Source organism: Remersonia thermophila, chromosome 2, assembly GCF_042764415.1.
Source record: "Remersonia thermophila strain ATCC 22073 chromosome 2, whole genome shotgun sequence".
NCBI classification, from domain to species: Eukaryota; Fungi; Ascomycota; class Sordariomycetes; order Sordariales; family Chaetomiaceae; genus Remersonia; species Remersonia thermophila.
Genome location: NC_092218.1, coordinates 1,469,731 through 1,490,865, shown reverse-complemented (window position 1 = coordinate 1,490,865; position 21,135 = coordinate 1,469,731). Strand labels below are relative to the sequence as shown.

The 21,135-nt window shown below is 58.1% G+C and overlaps 7 protein-coding genes across 7 annotated transcripts; 5 read left to right on the top strand and 2 right to left on the bottom strand.

The window, feature by feature from the left end:
- Positions 1-2,727: 2,727 nt before the first annotated feature.
- VTJ83DRAFT_1858 (uncharacterized protein) lies at positions 2,728-5,085 on the top strand (the record flags this gene model as incomplete). The annotated part of the gene is made up of 4 exons (XM_071008063.1): positions 2,728-3,731; positions 3,820-3,855; positions 3,925-4,154; positions 4,235-5,085. The coding sequence occupies 4 exons, from the start codon at positions 2,728-2,730 to the stop codon at positions 5,083-5,085; spliced, it is 2,121 nt and encodes a 706-aa protein (XP_070868398.1).
- Positions 5,086-6,186: 1,101 nt separating this feature from the next.
- VTJ83DRAFT_1857 (uncharacterized protein) lies at positions 6,187-7,047 on the bottom strand (the record flags this gene model as incomplete). The annotated part of the gene is made up of 2 exons (XM_071008062.1): positions 6,187-6,907; positions 7,028-7,047. The coding sequence occupies 2 exons, from the start codon at positions 7,045-7,047 to the stop codon at positions 6,187-6,189; spliced, it is 741 nt and encodes a 246-aa protein (XP_070868397.1).
- Positions 7,048-8,108: 1,061 nt separating this feature from the next.
- VTJ83DRAFT_1856 (uncharacterized protein) lies at positions 8,109-8,729 on the top strand (the record flags this gene model as incomplete). The annotated part of the gene is made up of 1 exon (XM_071008061.1): positions 8,109-8,729. The coding sequence occupies one exon, from the start codon at positions 8,109-8,111 to the stop codon at positions 8,727-8,729; it is 621 nt and encodes a 206-aa protein (XP_070868396.1).
- A 3,958-nt stretch (positions 8,730-12,687) lies between these two features.
- Positions 12,688-14,273, top strand: VTJ83DRAFT_1855 (uncharacterized protein; the record flags this gene model as incomplete). The annotated part of the gene is made up of 3 exons (XM_071008060.1): positions 12,688-12,988; positions 13,105-13,172; positions 13,266-14,273. The coding sequence occupies 3 exons, from the start codon at positions 12,688-12,690 to the stop codon at positions 14,271-14,273; spliced, it is 1,377 nt and encodes a 458-aa protein (XP_070868395.1).
- A 1,194-nt stretch (positions 14,274-15,467) lies between these two features.
- On the bottom strand, positions 15,468-16,848 carry VTJ83DRAFT_1854 (uncharacterized protein; the record flags this gene model as incomplete). Its single annotated transcript, XM_071008059.1, has 3 exons — positions 15,468-15,526; positions 15,614-16,654; positions 16,743-16,848. 3 exons carry the CDS (start codon positions 16,846-16,848, stop codon positions 15,468-15,470), a joined length of 1,206 nt encoding a protein of 401 aa, XP_070868394.1.
- A 467-nt stretch (positions 16,849-17,315) lies between these two features.
- Positions 17,316-18,882, top strand: VTJ83DRAFT_1853 (uncharacterized protein; the record flags this gene model as incomplete). The annotated part of the gene is made up of 2 exons (XM_071008058.1): positions 17,316-17,405; positions 17,467-18,882. The coding sequence occupies 2 exons, from the start codon at positions 17,316-17,318 to the stop codon at positions 18,880-18,882; spliced, it is 1,506 nt and encodes a 501-aa protein (XP_070868393.1).
- Positions 18,883-19,534: 652 nt separating this feature from the next.
- VTJ83DRAFT_1852 (uncharacterized protein) lies at positions 19,535-20,836 on the top strand (the record flags this gene model as incomplete). Its single annotated transcript, XM_071008057.1, has 2 exons — positions 19,535-19,770; positions 19,876-20,836. The coding sequence occupies 2 exons, from the start codon at positions 19,535-19,537 to the stop codon at positions 20,834-20,836; spliced, it is 1,197 nt and encodes a 398-aa protein (XP_070868392.1).
- Between the last annotated feature and the right edge of the window lie 299 nt (positions 20,837-21,135).

Genomic DNA, 21,135 nt, shown 5'->3' with positions numbered 1-21,135 from the left:
CAACAACAACGCTAAAGAGTTAGGCCTTACGCGAAGCTACTTATACGCGACGAGAGGATCCAGATCTAAGTACTCCGCAACTTTGCTGGATAGACTTACGAGAAGATTACCCGTACTACTAGCAAGATAATCTCCTAAGTCTAATGTACAGTATTAGGTCTAGCGATACTACAGAAGACTCATTGCGGTGCAAAACCTTTGTTTAGAATACCAGAGAAGGAGATTCTAGATAAGGTTCTTCGTAAAGACTCGGTTGCGCGCGAGCTCTTATAGGCTGATTTATAGTACTATATCCTGGGTTTCAACTACTTTAGCGAATACGCGATTACGATAGCGCTCCGAAGTCTAGGCTACTAATGTATTATCCGACTACGGCGAATCAAGCTTACAGATTAGTATCGTACTATACGCCTCTAGTTTATATATAAATAACTCTTTTTTTGTCCTCGGCCTAAGGATTGGGAACGAGTGTTCTTTTCTGACGAGACTTGGGTAACTAATAGCCTAGTATAGAAGAGGTGGATTACAATATATAACTTAGAGGAACCAGAGGCGTAGGCTATTCTCTAAGAGAAACTATATAGCTAGATATTCTAAGGGTTGTTTGTAGGCAGAACAAAAGGACCTGGATTTATCTGGGAGAAGGAGTAAGGAGGTATTACTGCTGAGAAATACTAATATTATATTATTCCTTTTGTCTACTTGCTTTAAGAGGAATTTGGTGAAATAGTATTCTAGTAGGATAATGTGTTATCTTATTCTGTCCGGTTAACTAGGGATCTGTTTGCTGCGTTAGGGATCGAAGTCTTGTAGTGGCCCTCCTGGAGCCTAGACCTTGATCCTATTAAGAACCTCTGGGCATGGATAAAGCAGTAGCTGGAAAAGAATTATAATCTTAAGAATCTGGATGTATAGCGGTTGCGTAAGGCGATCCAGACTGCGTAGGAGACTGTGCTAAATGATTTGCTCCAGTAGCTAGCTTACTTGATGCTAGGTCGGTTCCGGAAGGTAATTGAACTGGATAGAAAGTATATTAGGTACTAGTACTTCTATTCCTATATAACTTTATATGTAATTGTAGGTACCTGTGACTTCTTTGTTTGTTTTTGGTTAGTCTTCTCTTAGGTTGCAATCGAGTGGGTCTGAGTGGGGATAGAAGGGGGGGGAGTACCGTACTAGTTTTTATTATCCTTGGATAGGTGTATACTTCTATAATAATAACTATAGTATAGTAGAGCTAGTTACCTTACGAAGTACGTACAGGTAACCACATACCTTAGACGGGCTCCATGTACGTAGGTACGAAGGATGTACACACTGGGCGTGCAACGGAATTCCTCCATCGAAAAGGGGCTCCGGCAGCTGAGGACGCAGCCGAAAAAGGCACCTCCCGTCAGCGTTGCATAACTCGGGATAGCCGAATACCAGACAGCCTACCTAACCGGGGAACCCGATGCAGCAAGAAACAGACCGCCACTTGCCTGGTGTACGTACATACACGTATGTACATCAACACAAGCCGCGCGCGAACCAAAGGGGCCATTTCGGGTGCGCTAAGCTGATTTCGTTGGTCTAACCCTCCCTAACCGCATCCGTTCCCGCTGCACGCCATTCCCGGGGGATGTTGGATCTCCCGGGAGAACCACCTTCGTCTCAACAATGTACTATACTGCGTAGATCTTCTCCGTCGTCCCTAAGGGAGCTTGGGGAAAGTGATATCGACCATTGTGTCCATCCACAACACGAGGCACGGGACGCATGACGCACCCGGTAGATGACCGGCCATCAAGCTACATCCAAGTCTAGGTAATACTGAGGACCCGTTGAACCTGGTTTTGTTCCCAGGGGCTCGGGCGCCTTCGTTCGCAGCTTTGTTGTAATTACTGTACTACGCTGTATATCTGCATGCATGGTTCCTGGCCAACGCTTCTAGCCCAGCATGGCTAGCTTTTTCCAGTGCTGAAGCTTGAGATTAACAAGGGCTTCCAGCGTTTTCCTCAACCTTGCTGCAGAAAGCGAGCCAATGCTACCTTACCCAACCCCAAATCTCTACAGTACTGCGTACATACTATACACCACGCCCAGGCATCATCAGGACCCGACGGTCCGTCATCCCTGAAACAGATCCTTTCCGGTAAGTCCCTGGATGGTGCCGGGAGGCTCAACACCTCAGAAGGGGAACAAAACGATATTATCACATTCTATGCCGAGTGTTCCAGCGTGAAATCCGGCTGCTTCTGCTTCAGCACCCTCCGTCGCTGACGCGGCTCTGCCAGGGGGTGGAAGCTCATCATTGCCGAGGCTGAGAGTCGATGATGCGCGTGCCCTAAAGGGCGATGTGAAATAGCAAAACATGACGGCAGAGCTCTTCACCCTGCCAGCCTTGGAAGCTTAACCAAAGCTAGGTACCCAGCAGGTGGCCTGTTTTCCTGGCCGCAGCCCCCGCAAGATCCAGCGACCCTGCCCCGTGTTCCACCCTAGGTATCCTTACCGCACCCTGTATTACTCACGGTCGAGCTACTGTACCTCGATGTTTGAGGATCCAAACATCTTCTATCTCTTTCCAGATAAACCTCTCAGGGCCAATCGATCGAGCCACAATTTCGCGTCGCTCCTCCTCCCCTGGCTCGGGTCTTGCCACTGCCAAGGTACCCTAGAGCCTCTAAAATTAAATTTGGCACATTTACAGGGTTGGCATCATCACACCCCCACCTGAGATCTGGAAAGATGGCAACGGCACCTGACCCATCGATTTGGGACAGCATATTCCGGCTGTCAAGCTCAAGCGAAGAGCCGCGGCGACGTGTCAAGGGTTGTCTGGGAGTCGTTGGGAGAGCGGTTGGCGGAAGAGGGTCAAATCGAGCTATCGGCCAAAAAGCATTGCCCGGCCAGAGCGGCGCTCAGCCTGACCAGGCAGGCCAGGACCGCAGGGACTATCGTCAAAGCAAGTCTTCTATGTCATATAAAGAGCCTAGGACGTCTCTGCCATGCCACTATCCTCTCCCACCTCTCTTGTGTCTATCCAAGCCCGCTCGCCTCTTGCTTGCAGCGCGTGACACTTGCCGTTGTTTTCCCCGATTGTACGCATCCTTGAACGCCGGGGTTAGCAGCGGCCCCAGGAAAGATCTCCTACCACCGATGGCCGAATGCGACTATGGGGAGACGGCGGTGTCCGGCTGGGCCTCCGGCACTGTCCTGTCACCACCCCCGTACCGGGCCGTCTGCGGCAGAACGAGGAGCGCGTCCGACTCGCTGGGACTGGCTGCTGCCTTGTATGACGCCGATACATGCCCAAGCTCACCCCACAGCGATAGCTACACGATCGAACCCGCGTCTGGGCCTCTCCCTGCCGACGCTTCACAGCCTCGTTGGACCGACAACCTCGCCTACCGTCCACGCGGAGCCGCGTCATTCACTTCGTCGGGGCAATCTCTAGCCCGCAGCCCAGAGAATCATCATCCCAAGCACTCGGGAGACGGGGCCTCCGGGGACGGTTACGACGGCCCAGGAGGGAACGGCGAGGAGGGACAAGACGGCACCGACGGCGGCGACTCGAGCAACGAGGACGGCCACGACGAGGACGGCCACGACGAGGACGGCGACGGGAGCCAAAAGATTCCGCAGCAGAAACCGGATCTCATGTGTCCTTTCCGCAGCGCAGACTCCCGGTACTTCAACAGCCGGACGCACCCTGCCTGCACCAGGCCGTTTCAGACTTTGTCCAGGGTGAAGTCCGTGATCACCACCCATGGTGTCATCTCGAGAATGATCCACAAAGCGGATGGTCGCTGGATGATGCTAATAATCGCTGGTCATTAGGGAACACCTGAGAACAAAGCATCTCATCTATGCATGGTGAGTCGCAGCTAATGCTATCTGTGTCGCAGCAGTTATGGATGACTAATAGGGCTTGTGGCCCTGCAGCACCAGGTGTTGGGAAGACCTGAAGTCTCAGCAGGATCTGGAGAAACATAATAGTACGCGATGCGAAGAGCGACCTCGACCACCGCACCTGGCCCCCGAATATGGCATCTTGGCCAAAGACTGGAATAAATTTGCCGATACAAAAAGGGTCACGAAGTTGAACAGCTGGGGAAAACTCTGCGGGGCTCTTGGGCTGAACAATAAAGACACCGGAGCCCCTCCCAGGATGGGTGAGTCGCGCTTATAATACCTCCAAGCCTTCAGTCATCGCCATGTCTGGACGCTATCTGATGAAAAGCTTGCGTCGCAGAATATGAGTGTCCCCTGAGCGTAGAAAAGGTGGAACTCAAGCAGGCCTTTCAAGGAATAGGAAAAGACGTTGAGAACGATATAACCCGCACGCTGGAACCCATCCACGGTAAAGCCGCCGTTGAGGGAATTGTCCACACGGTTTCCAAGGCCTACAAAGATGCCAGCGCTCGACGGCTCAAGGGGATGCAGGACACAGCCGAGCAAGATCACAAGGATTACCTGACCAAAAAAAAGGAATCCAAGGAACACCAGAACAGGAAAACAGAGCCCCAAAAACGGGCATTTTCGACCATGACGGAGGAGTCGAGGATGGCCAGGACAAGGAAAAAGCAACGGCAGCGAAGAAGCCCTTCGCTTCATAAGTCTGCCCCGGATGGTTGGGCCCTACAACACTCACTCCAACCAAGGTCTGGTCCTCTGGCATCTTCCAGCCGGCCCGGAACCACCCACCCTTTCGAAGAGCCCGGCGGCGTGTCAATTGCCTCTACGACCAACATATACCCTCCATCCTTTGGAGATAATCTTCATCTCCCCTCCATCTCCCAGAATGAATACCATCCAGGTTGGCAACCGCTGCACGAGGGTTTGCCCATCGCCAACCGGGGTCCTATCCTGTGCACGCCGCTGCAACCGAACGCTACCTCGGTTTACCAATACTTCGAGGCCTCATCGTTCGCCGAGCCCTATCAACCTCTAGGCTTCTCCTTGCCCGCCCAGCCGCACACGAATTACGCGGGACAGCAGCAGCAAGGCGACGCCCCCATGCCCCACTTCTCCCAGCAGCCACACCACCACGGTATCTACAGGGAGTCCGGAGACAGGGCTCCGGAGGGGCCGCAGTCATCCTAGTAGGACGACCAAGGCTCTAGACCGCAGCACCAAGGCCTTGATCAGGCCGAGGAGACTCGGTCTCATGGGCGTTGACCGATCTTTGCTTCTTGTGGGATCTTCATCGCAGGGATAAGCGTCCCTACCTTTTTGGTAATAGAGCAGGGCTAATGGCGATGCTTGCCTTCTTCTACATTACGAAGTCTTTAACAATCCCTGGAGCTCTTTTGATTTCCTAGTTGCCATAGATATTTAATCGAGAAAACATAGTAATGCAACATGGTTACCTGGCACTATATTACCCTTTTGTTCACCGCCCAGCACGCATCTTGGCCCATACCCGACTTAGGCCAGCCCTCGCTGTATCCTAGCGTGACAGCAAAAAAGGAACCGCTCGTGCGGCCATCAGCCAGCGCACCCTATATAGCTGCTGCTGCTGCAACACCTAGCAGGATGCCAGGCACTCACCACCACGGTAGGCACTTCATATCGGGGCCGTCGCATGCATCCAAGGTGCCAAGACAGAGCCTCTCTTCTTGGTCTATTCCATGGCAATCCATTTTAGCACAATAGCCGATATCCTCCTCTACCTCCTCTTGGACCTCCCGAACGCCGTCTTCGGGTGGCACCCGAGCCGCACTGAGCACGCCCTGGGAAGCAGTTGCCGAGAATTACTGCTCCTGCATGAAAGACTGTGTCTCCGCACGCAGCTTCGCGGCCCTCTTCCATTGCTGGCGGTTGTGGGGAGAGCTTTCTGGCTCATCCGTTCGTACGTTTTCACCACGGTGGACAGTTGGCCGGGAGGAAATACGCTGCAAGCAATCCAATGGCGCGAGCAACAGTCAAACGCGTCTCGACGGAGAGCCTTTCTAAACCCGTGGCCAGCACGATGGTCATTGACACGAGAGCTATCAAGGGATTCTACTCTTTATAGGTGCCCGCCCTAGGCACGTCTCGATAGCAGCACGCCACCGGCCAGCCAGGTCGCGTCCATATATCACCGCCGCACCGCCTGCCCATCCTCGAGGCCAGAGCGTACCAGCGCTCCTACCCGCGCCGCCTGGGCAGAGGAAGCGGCCCGACCCGCCAATGCTAGCAATCCCCTTCGGTCCAGCCGCTCTCTCAATTCTGGTACCGCCCATGCGACGAGCCAGACGAGCCGTGTGGGTTAGATGAGCCAGACGAGCCGTACGGGGGGTACCCGGGCGGCATCGAGCCTGCCCTGTGATGCGGATCCGCGCGAGGGGGAGCCAGCCCTCGGCTGTCCCCGTAGCCGCTCTGATAATCCGGCGGCGACGAAGTGCTCCTGTCAGCGCGGTTCGGCGGATAGACGTACAGATTCCACATGGTCCTGTCGCTCACGTCGCCCGGGATTGCTGCCCTTTTATCTGTGGCCGGGGCGGGATTAATGTGACTGGTCGAGACAGAGTTTGCGCCAACGCCAAAGCCGTTACCACCCATGGTGGCTGCGCCTTTATAGATTTCGTTGTACTCCCTCATGGCGACGGACATGATGGGTCGGCCCGTGCCTTGGCCTTGGTTTGAGACATGCCGGCCCACGGTGGTCCACGCCTCGACCATCTCCGGCAGCCTTTGAGCCTGCTGGTCGCGAGGGATCCCCTTCTTCTCCCACTCCTTTTGCTTGGACTCGCTCATCATGTGCTCCAGCCCGGCTCGACTGTTGCCTTTCTCGATCCACATCTCCGTAGGGCGCTCACCTCCGGGCGGCGGGGGATACTCGCTCGTGCCGTACCGCGGCACTGGCCAGGCCCGCACCGTCTCCCCGGGGGTGATTTTGGCACCACTCTCCTGGATTCTCCGAATGGTCTCCTGCGTACGCCGGCTGTGGAAGGGCAATGCCGGTTAGCACAAACGTTGCTGTCGGCCTGCGGACGGCCCAGGCTGGATCAAGTGCTCTAGGCACGTGGCGACGGTTGCAATAAGAACGATGGGGTAGACATACTCATGAGGAAGATGAGACATGATGAATGTATGAGGCTGTTCTGGGTTTTGTCTCTTTTCTTTGCCGGACGGCACGTGGGTTGTGAGTTGTTGCTGAGCTCCGGGCGGTTGAAACTCTGATAAATGAAACGGTGGCGATTAGGGTGATGATGATGACTTTCTGAAGAATACACCGAAAATGCTGATGGATAATACACAAGACACAATCACTGGGCAGTGCGCGTCTGCCCTTTTTAATACCATTCCTCGGGCCCCTTCACGATTCTCCGAGGTGCGGTGTCTGAGCATAGACGGAGGCGTATGCCGGCCGGGTTTGGATGCCTGATTGCTATCCATGGCGTTGGCTGGCCGTCGATGAGGTCGGTGGAGGACGGCAGTCATACATCGTTGCTGGCCGGAGGAGGTCGGATCATGGGACAGGCCCGGTCATGATGTCGGGAGAGAATGGAATCCCTAGCAGGCCTGTTGGCCGTGGACGGGGTGACGTTGTGTTGGGTGTCTTACGAGGCCTCTTGTTGGGCTGGGTAGAAATCGAATTCTCCGCAGGGATTGATCGACCTAGGTGCCTGGCGATGCGATCCATGGTGCGTCGCTTAGCCAGGGACGGAGTTTGTACCAGGGGATTTCTCGGCTGTCACCACTAGTTACCTAGGTATGTAAGCAACGGCCAAGCCGATAGGATGATGGCCCGCTACGTCGTCACAGAGACGGGCCTGCCAACCTGGCCGCCCTCGCCGCCCCCAAACCCCTAGGCCATGTAACAAAAATGTGGCAAAGCACAAAGACACTTTCCCACAGGCTGCCTATTGGCCTTCATGAAAAGAACTATTAAGTACTACTCCATCCGGTTCAGAGACCAGCAACTCTGACGTTTCATCAGCCGCAAGCTGAGAACACCGGCGGTGACAATTGCACTTTCATCCAGGCCACCGACGATTCCCGGACCCAATTTTCCGCCATCATCAAAAGATCAGGCGCCGTATATTATTCATCCGGGGGCGCGAGTCCACCCTCCATCATCTCCACCGCGCACCCAACCTTACCTACTTTCCAAGGACGGACCCAAACAAACGCGAGCCAAAATGCCCGACTCTTCCAACCTCTCCTTCCTCCTCCAGCTCCTACAATACCCGGGCCTCATCGCACGCCTCACCCTCTCGACCTCCTATGGCCTAGCCATCGAGCTCGGCTCGGACGGCCCCGTCGCCGTCAGCCTCTGCTCCTCTGCGGCCCCGGCCGCGTCGTCCGCCGCCGCCGCGCCTTCGTCGGGCGGACGGCCAGGCCGTCTTGGCTACCGCTACCACGTCGAGCCCGACTACCAAACCAGCTTCCTCTGGTACGCCACCGGCTGGCCGGGCAACCCCGACGACCAGCACAACGTGGAGGAGCAGGTCCTTGAGGAGCGCTACCCGGCGGCCTTCTGCCGGGCGTGGGACGCGTGGGTCGGCCGGTACACGCGCGGGTTCGAGGCGAACGAGTGCCACCACGGCAGCGGGGCGGAGCCGCTCCCTGACAAGAGCGAGCGCCTGGCGTGGGAGCTGGAGGGGCTCCTGCTGGCGGCGTGGCTGGCGCTGCAGCCTGATGTGGACCAGGTGACGCTTCCAGACTACGATCTCAAAACGTCGTACGTGGTCGACAAAGCTGGAGCGGGTGAGACAGTGGAGAGGTTTTGGAACGACCTGAGGCACCGATATCAGTTGTGAGGATGCGAGATTGTCGGTAGCGTAATTCACCATCACACGCCGAGGGGCTCCTTCATTGATTGCACGATGACTGCTTGATGAACGCCTCACTACTCAAGGCAACCTCAAATGCGACACATATGGAACCGCTGGGCGTTGCTCAGCTCTCTCTTTTCCTAACGCTTGCTTCCTGTGCCCGGCCACCGTCTAAGTACTTCGCGCGGACTCGCGCCCTCCATCAGCTCTCCCAACCTCGCCCGCCTGCTGCTTCTCACCACGCTCCACATCTCGGTTCCTCGCCGCGGGTGTCACCCCAACAACACTCATCCTGCTTGAATTCCCTCCCCCTCCTCTCGGGCCCAACCGCCGCTGTCGCTACGATCCCCATCGTCGGGCCGCGCTGGTCGGGGCGGCGAGGATGATGGCGCGTCGGCGGCCGAGGGCTTGCGAGAGGTAGCCAAGCGTGGTGCCACCGAGATAAGCACCGGTTGTCATGATAATGCTGGCCCGGATGGCAAAAGACGGCGGGAGCCGTTTCTAGACGAGGAGGATGGCGGTGTAGCTGTCTTGGGAGGCGTGGCTGGAGTCTGACGGGAGGCCAACATTCATTGAATGAATCTTTCTTGGGCAAGCGGATGGCTGCTCACAGTTAAACCACGTCGTCAAGAGGACGCAGCATCAATAGATGATTACCCAACTTCCACTCGGCTGTAAGCATGGCTTCCCTCCGGGCCGCAAAAGACGTGGTAACCAATGGAATCGGATCTTGCCACGCTCCGGGATTCGGACCTGGCGACTTTACGGGCCTTCCGGGCCTTTAGGAACTGGGCAGAGTCCGGGAAAGAGACGGCGCACGGGGACGGACCCCGAACGGCAGGCCTGCTGCGACCCAACACGGCACCCGAGGCGCAGAGGTATACCAACGAATTCCCCTGCTGCAAGATGCCCGAGACGAGGCCTCGGGCGTCTGCCGGGGTGCTTTCGAGGGTCATGGCAATGGCATTACCATGGCTGGTGAGAGCGGTTCATTCATTCGTTGCTAATCCCAGCCTCAGCATGGAGTTTGGCCGGAGGAGGAAGCCAGCGGTTGGATATGATAGGTGGGCAGGTAGCTACTAATCAGGAGTCGCTCACACTCCTCCCATGAACACAGGCCAAGCAGCGAGCGGACAGCCAGGAACTGCCCCAACGTCACGCTCTAGATGGTCGCAACCTGCAAGATCCCCGCAAGACGAACATATTCACCACCATGGGCCACTTGCGGCCGAACCCTGTCCCCTGCCAACCCATACCCTGCCCGCTTCCCTCAGGGCGCAGCCACAGGGTCAGTGTGGTGGCGGTGGTTAGCTTGGTCTTGGTGGTGGCGTAGTGCTCGGCCAGCGCGACCTGTTGGATAATTAGGGCGGGCATGGAAATCAATAGCATCGGCGGTCCAGGCGGCGAGGCCGACGAGGAAGAGCCAGGCTCGTGGGGAGAGCGGAGCTAGCAGACGCATTGGGTTACTACTACGCAGCGGCGTAGGGGAGACCAATCGGGTGGCCGTGGCCTCTCCTTGAGCATCCGTGGCGACGACGCTGCGCTGTTTGAAAGTGAAGAGGTCGTGCCATGACTGCCTGGATGCGGCGAGGATGCCTTTGGTGGAGAGGGGGTCATGACGATTGCTCTCGGGTTATAGGTAATTATGGTGTATCAACTCTAGGAGCTTTGATTTGTGGGAGGCAATGCCACCATTCAAGTTGGGCTTTTCATGAGCGATAGAAAAACAAAAAGTCCAAAGTTCTCGCGAAAATCTGCCTGAGGCCTTCAGGCACCTTAGGTAGGGAAGGAAGGAGAAGCACGGAACGTGCTATCACATGACCTGAGCCGAGGTGGCAAGCGAGTATGGCGAGATCATTTCTGCTGACGTGCATTCTTCAGCATGTGTTTGATGTCATGTCATCTGCCATGAACTCGATAGTCGGGTGCTTTGATGATCCAAACCGGAACTCCGTGCTGGGGCGTTGTTTAGTCCCAACAGCATAGCGCAAACACAATGTATTTATTACCTACACCGTAGGTGTATGTGCGCATCTTCGAGGCTGCCGAGAGGAATCCTTCCTTCCAAATCACCTTTGACCACAAACGTGTGATAATCCAGAGTTTGTAACATGGCCATCTTGACATAGGTAGGTAGAGCGAGAGACTGCATCCTTTTATACGGCGTATGTTCAAGGAGGCTACCAACAAGACGAATCCTCTACTATTATACATGCACATCATCCGAGAGTCATCGGCTCCGTTTCCTCGCCAGGGTGCCCAAGCCCCGGACATGGTTCTCGGTCCGGCGGTTCTCGGCTTCACCGACCGGGTCCGGGCTTCCCCGCAGGGCCGCAGGGCGACGAACGGTGAGTGGCTGGCAGCCTCCGCTGCCAAGAAGTTGCATCGCGTGGTTGTTACCCGTCTCTGCGGAGCACAGAGATTTGACAGAGCCCTGCCCGCCTGCACGGACGTTTTGGAGGCGCCGTGACCGGGGCCTCAGGCACGGGGAAATCCATCGGAGCCCGCAGTCCCTTCTGGTTTCAGTTTACGTCATCCCTCCGCGTGGGGCGTAGGCCGGATCCCTGTTGACGTCGGCGGGCTCCAAGTTGACATGTTTTTTTCCTGCTGTCTTCTTCGACTTGAGCCGTGTTACAGTGAGGGGATTCGACCACCAAGCCAAAGAACCTTGAGACGTCCAGAAAGGTTAGGATCTGCTTTAGGTGCATATCAACTAGTTAAGGCACCTTTGTGTACATCCGACCTGGACGTTGACGACAAACAACGGGACCCATGGGTCCCATCGCAGATCCGCCGTTTCCCCAGTGTACATACATAAGGCGATGAAACTCGGGGCCAGCCATGAATCGTCAGCACATGAGGGGGGCTAAGAAGATCGTTCTTCAACCCCCGAGCGTCGAGATCCGTGTTTCTGGGCCCGTGCCTGCGCTGTGGGCCATCAAAGGTGCGCACTATGTACATAGTATTGTACCAGTAAGCCGCCGGTTTGGGGCTGGTCACCCCGAACGACCTCCCGCTAGCCAGCTCCTCACGCCACAAGAGCAAGTTTCATTCGTCGGGGCCCCTGATTTTAGTGTGCTTTTCTTGCGCGGCTTCCGTGTCCAACCTGGGCAACGGTCGCGGGTGAAAGACCTACGCTACACCAAGGAGATCCAGGAGAATGGTTCGATGCTACGCACCATCGGACACAGGTTACACTGAAGCGGGATGGTCACCCAACGCTGCATACTTGTACTTCGACGCGCAAAAAAAAAAAAAAAAGGTCAAAAATCGATGCGCTGGGCACCCGCTCGCAGCCTCTTTTGGGTATCTCGGCGTGACCGGGCCGGCCGTCTGTTCCTATGGCTGCAAAACTTTGTTCGGCTACCAAGCTCGGCTGCTTGCACTGCGTCTCGCTCTGCGCGCACGGGCCTGGACCGAAGTCAGGCGGGACGGGTTGTGGGCGCACCATGCCTACTCTTGGCTCAAACAAGACGGCTCCTGACTCCAGCTCCCCACACCGAGCCCTCTTCTCTCGTCCAAGGGCTCCTTGACCATGTAAGCGAAGACGAAGCCTGCGCGGTTGCTGGCTTTCAACATGTTAAAGGTCACCGAGCCCCATGCCGTGGGGGTTGCGGCCACCATGTGCCCGCTGGCCTCCGCTGGTCTCCCTCTCCGCCTCTTTAAGTGCCACGACATATCCACCCTCTCTCTCTCTCTGGACCTTGGCCTCGCCCTTTCCGATCGTTGTTGTCGACGTCCAGGTTCCAGGTCATGACCCCGAGACTGGCCGATTTGTGAAGGCCGTTGACGAGGCCTTGCCGCATCGGTCCTTTTCCCGCACGGCAGTCAACAAAGCCGCCATCGCAGCCCCAGGACTCCCGTTGCGCAAGAGGCGTCTCCCGACGACCAATCGCCAACCCCACGAGACTCGGACCCGAAACTGGTCAGCTCCGGACCGGCAATGTCGTCGTCGCCCGGCCTAGATCCAACGGCAACGGGCGGTGGCCCTCCCGGCGGCCCTCCTGGTGCCCCGGGAGGTGCCCCTCCGGGTGTGCCCCCCGGGCTCGTCTCCAACCCCAACGAGTCTCGCCAAATCAATATCATCGTCGCCTCCGTGATCTGCTGGCTGATTTCGGTCACGTTTGTCGGCCTCCGCTTCTACAGCCGGGTCTCCTTGACGCGAAACCGGGCCATCGCCGAGGACTGGCTCGTCGTTGTCGCGCTGATCTTTGCGGGTGCCATGTCGGGCACCTTCATAGCCCGTACGTCGTTCACTCGGTTCTTCCGCGCGACTCCCAGGCTCGCCCTGTCATGACGCTCCGAGCTTGTGGAGATGCCTGGGCCTCACGTTCACTAACCGGAATCCGCTGGACCGCAGAAGCCCAGTTCGGGTTTGGGAAACACCTGCTCGACCTCTCGCCCGCCAACTACACACCCATGAAGATGGTAAGACACCTCCCCTTCTTGCTGCGTGCTGCAATGCGTCATCCCATGCTGTCCAGCATTGCTGACACGTCTCTCCCCTCACCCACCCCGCAGGCGGAATGGCTGGGCATGATCTGGTACGTCATGTCGCTGGTGATCATCAAGGTCTCCATCTGCCTCTTGTACCTGCGCATCCTGCAATTTCGGCACTCGCGCTACGCCATCTGGGGCCTGCTCACCGTGGTCGTCGTCTTCGCCCTCTACGGCCTCTATGGCATCTTCACGGCCTGCAAGCCATTGTCCCTCTACTGGACGTTCCCGCCCAACACCGGCGCCTGCCGCCCAACCAAGGACTGGATCATCAACACCAGCCTCCACATCGCCACCGACATCATCATGTACATCCTCCCGCTGCCCCTTGTTCTGCGCATACGCGCGCCCAGCCACCAAAAGCTGGCCCTCTACATCATCCTCGCCCTGGGCCTCTTCGTTTGCATCGTCTCCATCATCCGCCTCTGGGACTTTGATCGCACCCTGTCCAGCGCCGACATCTCGTGGGAGGCCGCGTCCATCGCCTACTGGAGCCTCGTCGAGACCAACGCCACCATCGTCGTCGCCTGCGTCATGACCCTGCGCCCCGTCATCAAGCGCTGGTTCCCGCGCTTCTGGGGGAGCACCGCCGGGACCGCCGGAGGCCGCCGGCAAAACTACCACCCGTCGGGCCCGCCGCCGAGCGGCTCGACGGGCGCCGCCCACGGCCACCTCGCGCGCGGCCGCGAGCTCGTCACGTTCGGCTCGGCCCCGTCCCGCCCCAAGCGCTCCCACGGCCTGTCGAATTCGACGCTGCGCACCATCGACGACGCGGACGGGCCGCTCGTGCCGCACCCCGCCGCCGCCTGCATCTACACGACCACCACCACCATCGTCACGGCGACGCACTCCCACGGGGACTCCGAGAAGGTGGTGGACACGGACGGCGAGTCCCTGCTCAACGAGCAGCGCAAACGTGTCGAAGAATACCGGCAGCAGCTGCAGCAGCAGCAGCAGCAGCAACAACAACCACACCAAACCTGGGACGATGCCTGGCCGCCGAGAGCGCCGTCGCCGACGCACAAGCCATGAGATTGCCTGTCGGGGCTGCGAATAATGGCGAGGAGGTCATCATGGCAAGCGGTAATGTTAATATGCGCGAGCAGCGCTCGTGGGATCCTAGAAACTATTATACCCATTTTATCCGATCTTCCTTTTTTTTTTGTTTTTTTTTTCTTACATCAGGACAGGGGAGGGCCTGTATTGGAAAACCCGGGTCACGGTGGGGGTTGGTCGAGGTATGATGAGGAAAGCGTCTGCATGCTTCTTATGTTTTGATATATCCATCACGACTTCATGTTTCTCCGTTCGTATGACCAAGAGGACGGACTTTTAACGGCCGTTGGCATTTCATTGGCGGAGGGGGGGATGGGTTCACAATCATGGCATGATACCATTTACTTCATATTCATTCAAAAGGATGGACGGATCGGGTTGGGAATGGAGTAACGAGCGCAGGAACGTAAAAGGATGGCCTCCCTGCGCAAGCCAGGAGTGATTACCCGGGTACCTGGTGAAACTTGTTCATTGTCAAAGGGGCGGTCTTCACGGCACAAAAACATGCTGTTACCATTACACTGCTTCAGTCATTGATCGGCAAGGTAGCTTAGAGGGAACGGGCCGAGGGATGCATGCGACTGAAGAAGAATGGTAGGCCAGGACATGTGGGACCCGATGGCTACGCATCGCCGTTGGCTGGCCAGACCATTTGGTAGAACATCGGATGCCTCAGATACGTACTATGTAGCTAGATACCCGAGTCTACAACCAACCAAAACCTTCATGACCCATCATCTCCTGCGGCGGGGTGAATGAAGCCGGCTTCCAACCCTTTGGACCCTGATTCCTTCCGAGGAGGCGTCGGAGCTGCAGTAGTGACCTCCCTTCCCCTTTCCCATCAACATCATCATTAGCGTATTTCACAATCTGAACATGGGACCTGCGCAGGCTGTCAGCAAACCAAGGTCTACGAGGCGACGGCCAAGACAATGCACACGAGCTCACTTTTTATGACCAGCCCCCCCCTTTCCTCCCACTTCGTCTCGGCCGTACACATCACTCACCCCGTACCTTTGCACAGACGGGCGGAAGCTATGTACGGCGGACGTGCCCTCAGGCATTTTCCCCTGGCTTGCTCTCTTGCTTTTTTTTTTATAAAAAAAACCAGGCTGGACTCGACTGGACGAAATCGCAACTGGATTGGAACCTGGGACCATCCAAGAACGCTTAAGAGATCAGATCGGCCACGTTCATGGGCATCTCGTCAATCTGAGTCGAGTAGTACACTATGCGCATGCATGTCAGCCTGGGTTGCGCACAAGAGAGCAAAAAAAAAAAAAGGGGGGGGGGGGGGGGGAGGAGGGGAAACGTACGCTCAATATCGCGCAGGATGCGCACGTCCTCGCTCGTAACAAAGTTGATAGCCACGCCCTTGCGGCCGAAACGGCCCGAACGACCGATGCGGTGGATGTAGTTTTCGCGGTTGCTCGGCAGGTCGTAGTTGATGACGAGGCTGACCTGCTGGACGTCGATACCGCGGGCCCAGACGTCGGTCGAGATGAGGACGCGGCTGTTGCCCTGGCGGAAGTCCTGCATGATGGAGTCGCGCTCCTTCTGGGGCATGTCGCCGTGCATGCTGCTGACGGTGAAGTTGGCCTCGCGCATCTTGTCCGTCAGCCAGTCGACCTTGCGGCGCGTGTTGCAGAAGATGACGGCCTGGGTGATGGTGAGCGTGTCGTAGAGGTCGCACAGCGTGTCGAACTTCCACTCCTCCTTCTCGACGGCGATGAAGTACTGCTTCAGCCCTTCGAGGGTCAGCTCGTCGCGCTTGACGAGGATGCGGACCGGGTCCGTCATGAACTTGGTGGTCATGTCGAGCACGTCGTAGGGGAGCGTGGCCGACACCACGACGACCTGGGTGGCCGGCGGCAGGTAGCGGTAGACGTCGTAAATCTGCTCGCGGAAGCCCTGGTTGAGCAGCTCGTCGGCTTCGTCGAGCACGAGCATCTTGATGTGGCGGGTGCGCAGGTGGCGGCGGCGGATCATGTCGGCCACGCGGCCCGGGGTGCCCGACACGATGTGCTGGCCGTAGTCGAGCTTGCGGATGTCCTCGCCGACGTTGGTGCCGCCGATGCAGGCGTGGCACTGCACGTTCATGTAGTCGCCCAGGGCCATGACGACGCTCTGGATCTGGGTCGCCAATTCGCGGGTCGGGGACAGCACGAGGGCCTGGGTTTCGCGCACGGCCGTGTCGATGACCTGCAGCATGCTGATGGAGAAGGTGGCGGTTTTGCCCGTGCCGGATTGCGCCTGGGCGATGGTGTCGCGGCCCTTGCAGATCTGCACGATGGCGCGCGACTGCACGGCCGAGGGCGACTCGTATCCGTAGGCGTAGATGCCGCGAAGAAGGCTCTCTGTACAAGGGGGGAAAAAGGTTTTGTCAGACGCCTCTCACTCTTCTCTCTTGCGCTGCCGTGGAGATTTTGCATGCGAACGACGTACCCTTCAGCGACATGGACTCGAAGGTCGGATGCACCGTGACCTCCTTGGAGGTCGTGAACTGGATCTTCTCATCGGCCTTGCGGTCGAGACCGGGTCCGTCGGCCATTGTGATGGGTCGATGGCTGAAGCGTATGTATGTGTTTGATGGAAGTATACCCGAGGGTTGGGTGAAAGAGAGAGAGAGAGATAGAGAGAGAGAGAGAGAGAGAAAGAGAGGGTGTTAGCGTGGAAACGATGCAAGTGCTTGGAAAGGATGCTCGGGCTGTTGTTGAAGAGCGCGAAGAAAGTTGACGTTTGCTGATGACCTACGGGCTGCGATACTTTGCGGTGGGTCCCTGCCGCAAGGTGGGTCCCATCTGGGTCTGGGCGGTGGGTCTCAGGCCCGGCCCATGCAGCGCGGTGGGTGGGTCCCAGGCTGGTTTGCAAACGCTGCAAAAGCATGCAAAAGCAGGGAACGCAGCGCCAAGCCAGCCGTCGCGACTTCAACATCGCCATCCATTGCGGTGTGGTGTCTCGTTGAAACCTTTCCGCCTTCTTGATCCCAACCCATTTCCTTCTCGACAGCCGCCCGCCATGCTGCTGGAGGACCAACGGTTTGTCCACGAGGACCTCGAGCGCCTCGAGCAGGGCATCGCGGACCGCATGGGCGATGAGCCCAAGCATGTAAGCCTCTCTGATCGCATGGAGCGTGGCCGGTCCGTGGCAGGCTAACAACGGCTTCCAGATCCGCGATCGCCTGAACCGGGACCACGAGGTCTCGCAGCTCCTCGACCAGATCCAGCGCCAGTCCGCCGAGCTCCTTGCCCTCTACGAAGACAAGACCGGCCAGCGGTCACGAGAAATTCTCCAGATCAGCACGGGCGACCCGTTCGATGAGTTTTACCGCCAGGCGGCGCGCATCAAGGAGCACCACGCCCGGTACCCCAACGAGCAGGCCGAGAACCCGGAGCAATGGTACCGCCCCCGGAAGCGCGGCGACGACAATCCCTACATCGTCGACAGCATGTTTTCGGGCGAGGAGGCGTTCGGCCGCTTCTTCGACCTGCACGCCTGCCACGACGCCTACCTCAACCTGCCCAACGCGAAGCGCCTTGGCTACATGCAGTACATTGACATCTTTGACAAGTTCCAACCGGGCCAGGGCGGCGTCAAGCGCGCCGACAAGCTGACCGACCCGTACTTCAAGTACCTGGGCGAGCTGATGGGCTACCTCGAGTCGTTCATGCGCCGGACGCGCCCGCTCGAGAACCTCGACACGTTATTCGACGGCTGGAAGAGCGAGTTCGACGCGGCGTGGGAGAAGGGCGAGGTTCCCGGGTGGGAAGAGGGCGCGGCGGCCAAGTCCCAGGCGGCCCAGCGCACGCTGAGCAGCCCCGAGGCCGTCTGGTGCGAGGCGTGCGAGAAGGAGTTCAAGAACCAGAACGTGTACAAGGCCCATCTGACGGGCCGGAAGCACGTCAAGGCCGCCGAGCATCTCGCGCAGAGAGAGGGCGGCGCCGGCGGCGAGGGTCAGGACGGGGCCAGCGCGGCCGCCTTGTCGGCGCAGCGTCTCAAGGAGCGCGCCGTGGCCGAGCGGGAGTTTCGCATCCGCAAGCTGGCCGGCGCCATGAGCGCCGAGCGCGACGACACGCGGGTCAACGTGGAGCGGCGGCAGGGCATGACGGAGCGGGAGCGGCAGCAGGAGCTCGAGAACCTGTACAACCTGACGTCGGGGCAGGACAAGGAGGACGAAGAAGGCGACAAGGAGGAGGGCGAGGATAAGATCTACAACCCGCTCAAGCTGCCGCTGGCGTGGGACGGCAAGCCCATCCCCTTTTGGCTGTACCGGCTGCACGGGCTGGGCCAGGAGTTCCCCTGCGAGATCTGCGGAAACTTTGTCTACCGCGGCCGGCGCGCCTTTGACAAGCACTTCAACGAGACCAACCACATCACCAACCTCAAGCGCCTGGGCATCACGAACACGTATCTGTTCCGCGACATCACGTCGATCGAGGAGGCGGTGCGGCTGTGGGAGAAGATCCAACGCGAGCAGAGCAAGAACCAGATCGACGACGGGGCGATGGTGCAGATGGAGGATGCCGAGGGCAACGTCATGCCCGAGAAGGTGTACCTGGACCTGCAGAAGCAGGGGTTGTTGTAAGGCGTCATGGCCGGGAGATGGGAGAGCGGCGATTCTTGTTTCATGGGCCATCTGTGGTTGATACCCTGCAGAGCTGCAGATTTGCCGTGTACGAAAGTTTTATTTTCTTTTTGTCTTCTTTTTCTGGGTTCCATCTGGTAGAAAATCATCCTTGTGAACAGCAGCATAACGAATGGATTCTTGATTCCCAGCAGATGGAAGGGTTGGCTACCTAATGATGGCACACGTTCGGCGCTTCGGCCTGGTGGCCCTCCAGTCCGGGCTTCCAGTCCCCTCGGCGCAGCGGGGCATTGTTGGGACCCTGCCATCACTGGTTCAACCGCCCAAAACAACCACAAACAACGCTGCACCTCGGGGAGTAAACAACCTGGTTTCGGCAGCCACCGGCTCACCCAACACCCGCAAACTCATCGGTTCGGGTGGACCTGGTATGAACGGAATGAATTGCGATCAAGCCTTTGGGTTCCTCTTTAACGGATGATTGACACCCAGAGAAATCGCTCGTTTCTCTCCAATCCTCACCTACGTACCCAAGGGGGATTCAGCACACTTCCTGGGCAGACCCGAGGCAGCAGCCGCCTCTTATGCCCACCGGGCAACAGGTGTCACCACATTCTACGTTCCAAGTTCCCATCCACGGTAATCGCTCAACATGGCCGTCCAAAGCAAACCCATCCCGGCGCTGTACACCGTCTACATTCTGCGCTCAACGGTGCGCCACGCCTCCATCTACATCGGCTCCACGCCGAACCCCCCGCGCCGCCTCGCCCAGCACAACGGCCTTGTTCGCGGCGGCGCCGCCCGCACGTCGCGCCAATCTCTCCGGCCGTGGGAGATGCTGGGGCTGGTGGAGGGGTTTCCGAGCATGATGGCTGCTTTGAAGTTTGAGTGCGTTCTTTTTTTTTTTTTTTTTTTCGTTCTATCCTTTCGGCACCTTACCTTGCCTTGTCTCCAGGTGGACGTCGTATTAAACATGAACATGTCTTGTCACAGATGGGCCCTCAACAACCCGCACCTCACAACCCACCTCTCCGCCTCCGCCCGCCAGCTCGCCGCCTCGGCATCCTCTTCGCTTTCTGCCTTGCTTTCTCTTCCCTCAGCATCATCATCATCATTGCCGCTCCCCTCCTCCTCCTCCTCCGCCGCCGCCGCAGCAGCAGCAGCGCCGTCGTCTTCGCTGGCGTCCACGAAGCGCAGACGCCGACCGCGCCGACCGCCCAAATCGCTTGCGTCGGTGGTCGCGAGCATGGATCTTTTGCTGCGCGCGCCGAGCTTCGCGCGGTGGCCCATCGCGCCGCGGTTTTTTCACCAGGACCTGTTTCGGGCGTGGGAGCGGTGGCGGGCGGCCGTTTCCAAGGCGGGGGGCTCGGAAGGATGCGCGAGCCGCCGGGGGGAGCTGGCGGTGGTGACGGATTTTGAGGGCGGCGCTGGTGCCGGCGCCGTGGCCGCTACCAGAGGAGCCGAGGATGGGGAGGGAGACACGGAAGGAGAAGGAGGAGCGGAAGCGGCCGCGCCCAGGTCAGGCATCCACGCCCTTCCGCTCGATTACGAGCCCATGAGGGAGTACGTGGCCAAGGGGCAGGAGATCTTTGAGTTTGAGCGGCAGGGGCGGTGCGTGGTGTGCCGCGAGGAGCTGCCATCGGCGGGGGAGGCGGCGGCGACGGCGGCGGAGGGAGGAGGAGGAGGAAGGTTGCAAGCGGTGTGCCCGAACCCGGAGTGCGACGGGGTCGGCCACCTCGCGTGCTGGGGCCGGCATCTGCTGGAGAGCGGCGGCGAGCCGGAGGAGATCGTCCCCGTCCGAGGGCGGTGTCCAAAGTGTAAGGGGGAGGTCGTGTGGGTGGATATGATGAAGGAGATGACGCTCCGGGTCAGGGGCAGGAAGGAAGTGGAGAAACTGCTGAGAAAAAAGGGCAGGAGAGCGAAGGCTACGAAGGAGAAGCCGGCCAAGGCATGAGCGCTGCGCTCTTGAGTTGCTTGAGGCGTTTTGGCATTGCATTTCCTGCACGGTCAGATGGGCACTTTTTCTTCTTTGTCTGGTCGCGTTGCTCAGGTCGGCATGAGGCTGGGTCGACGGACGGCGATGGTTTGGATACCCCGTAAATCCAACACCTACAATTCTTCCAGCCAGGTGCTCCTCGAAGCCAGGTCTTCAGCTTCGGAAGTGCTTCTCTTCCCATTCCACACGGGGCAGTATTCCCGAGCCCAAGGTGTGTGTAGTAGCTAATTCTGTGCGTGGGCGATGATTTTGATCCA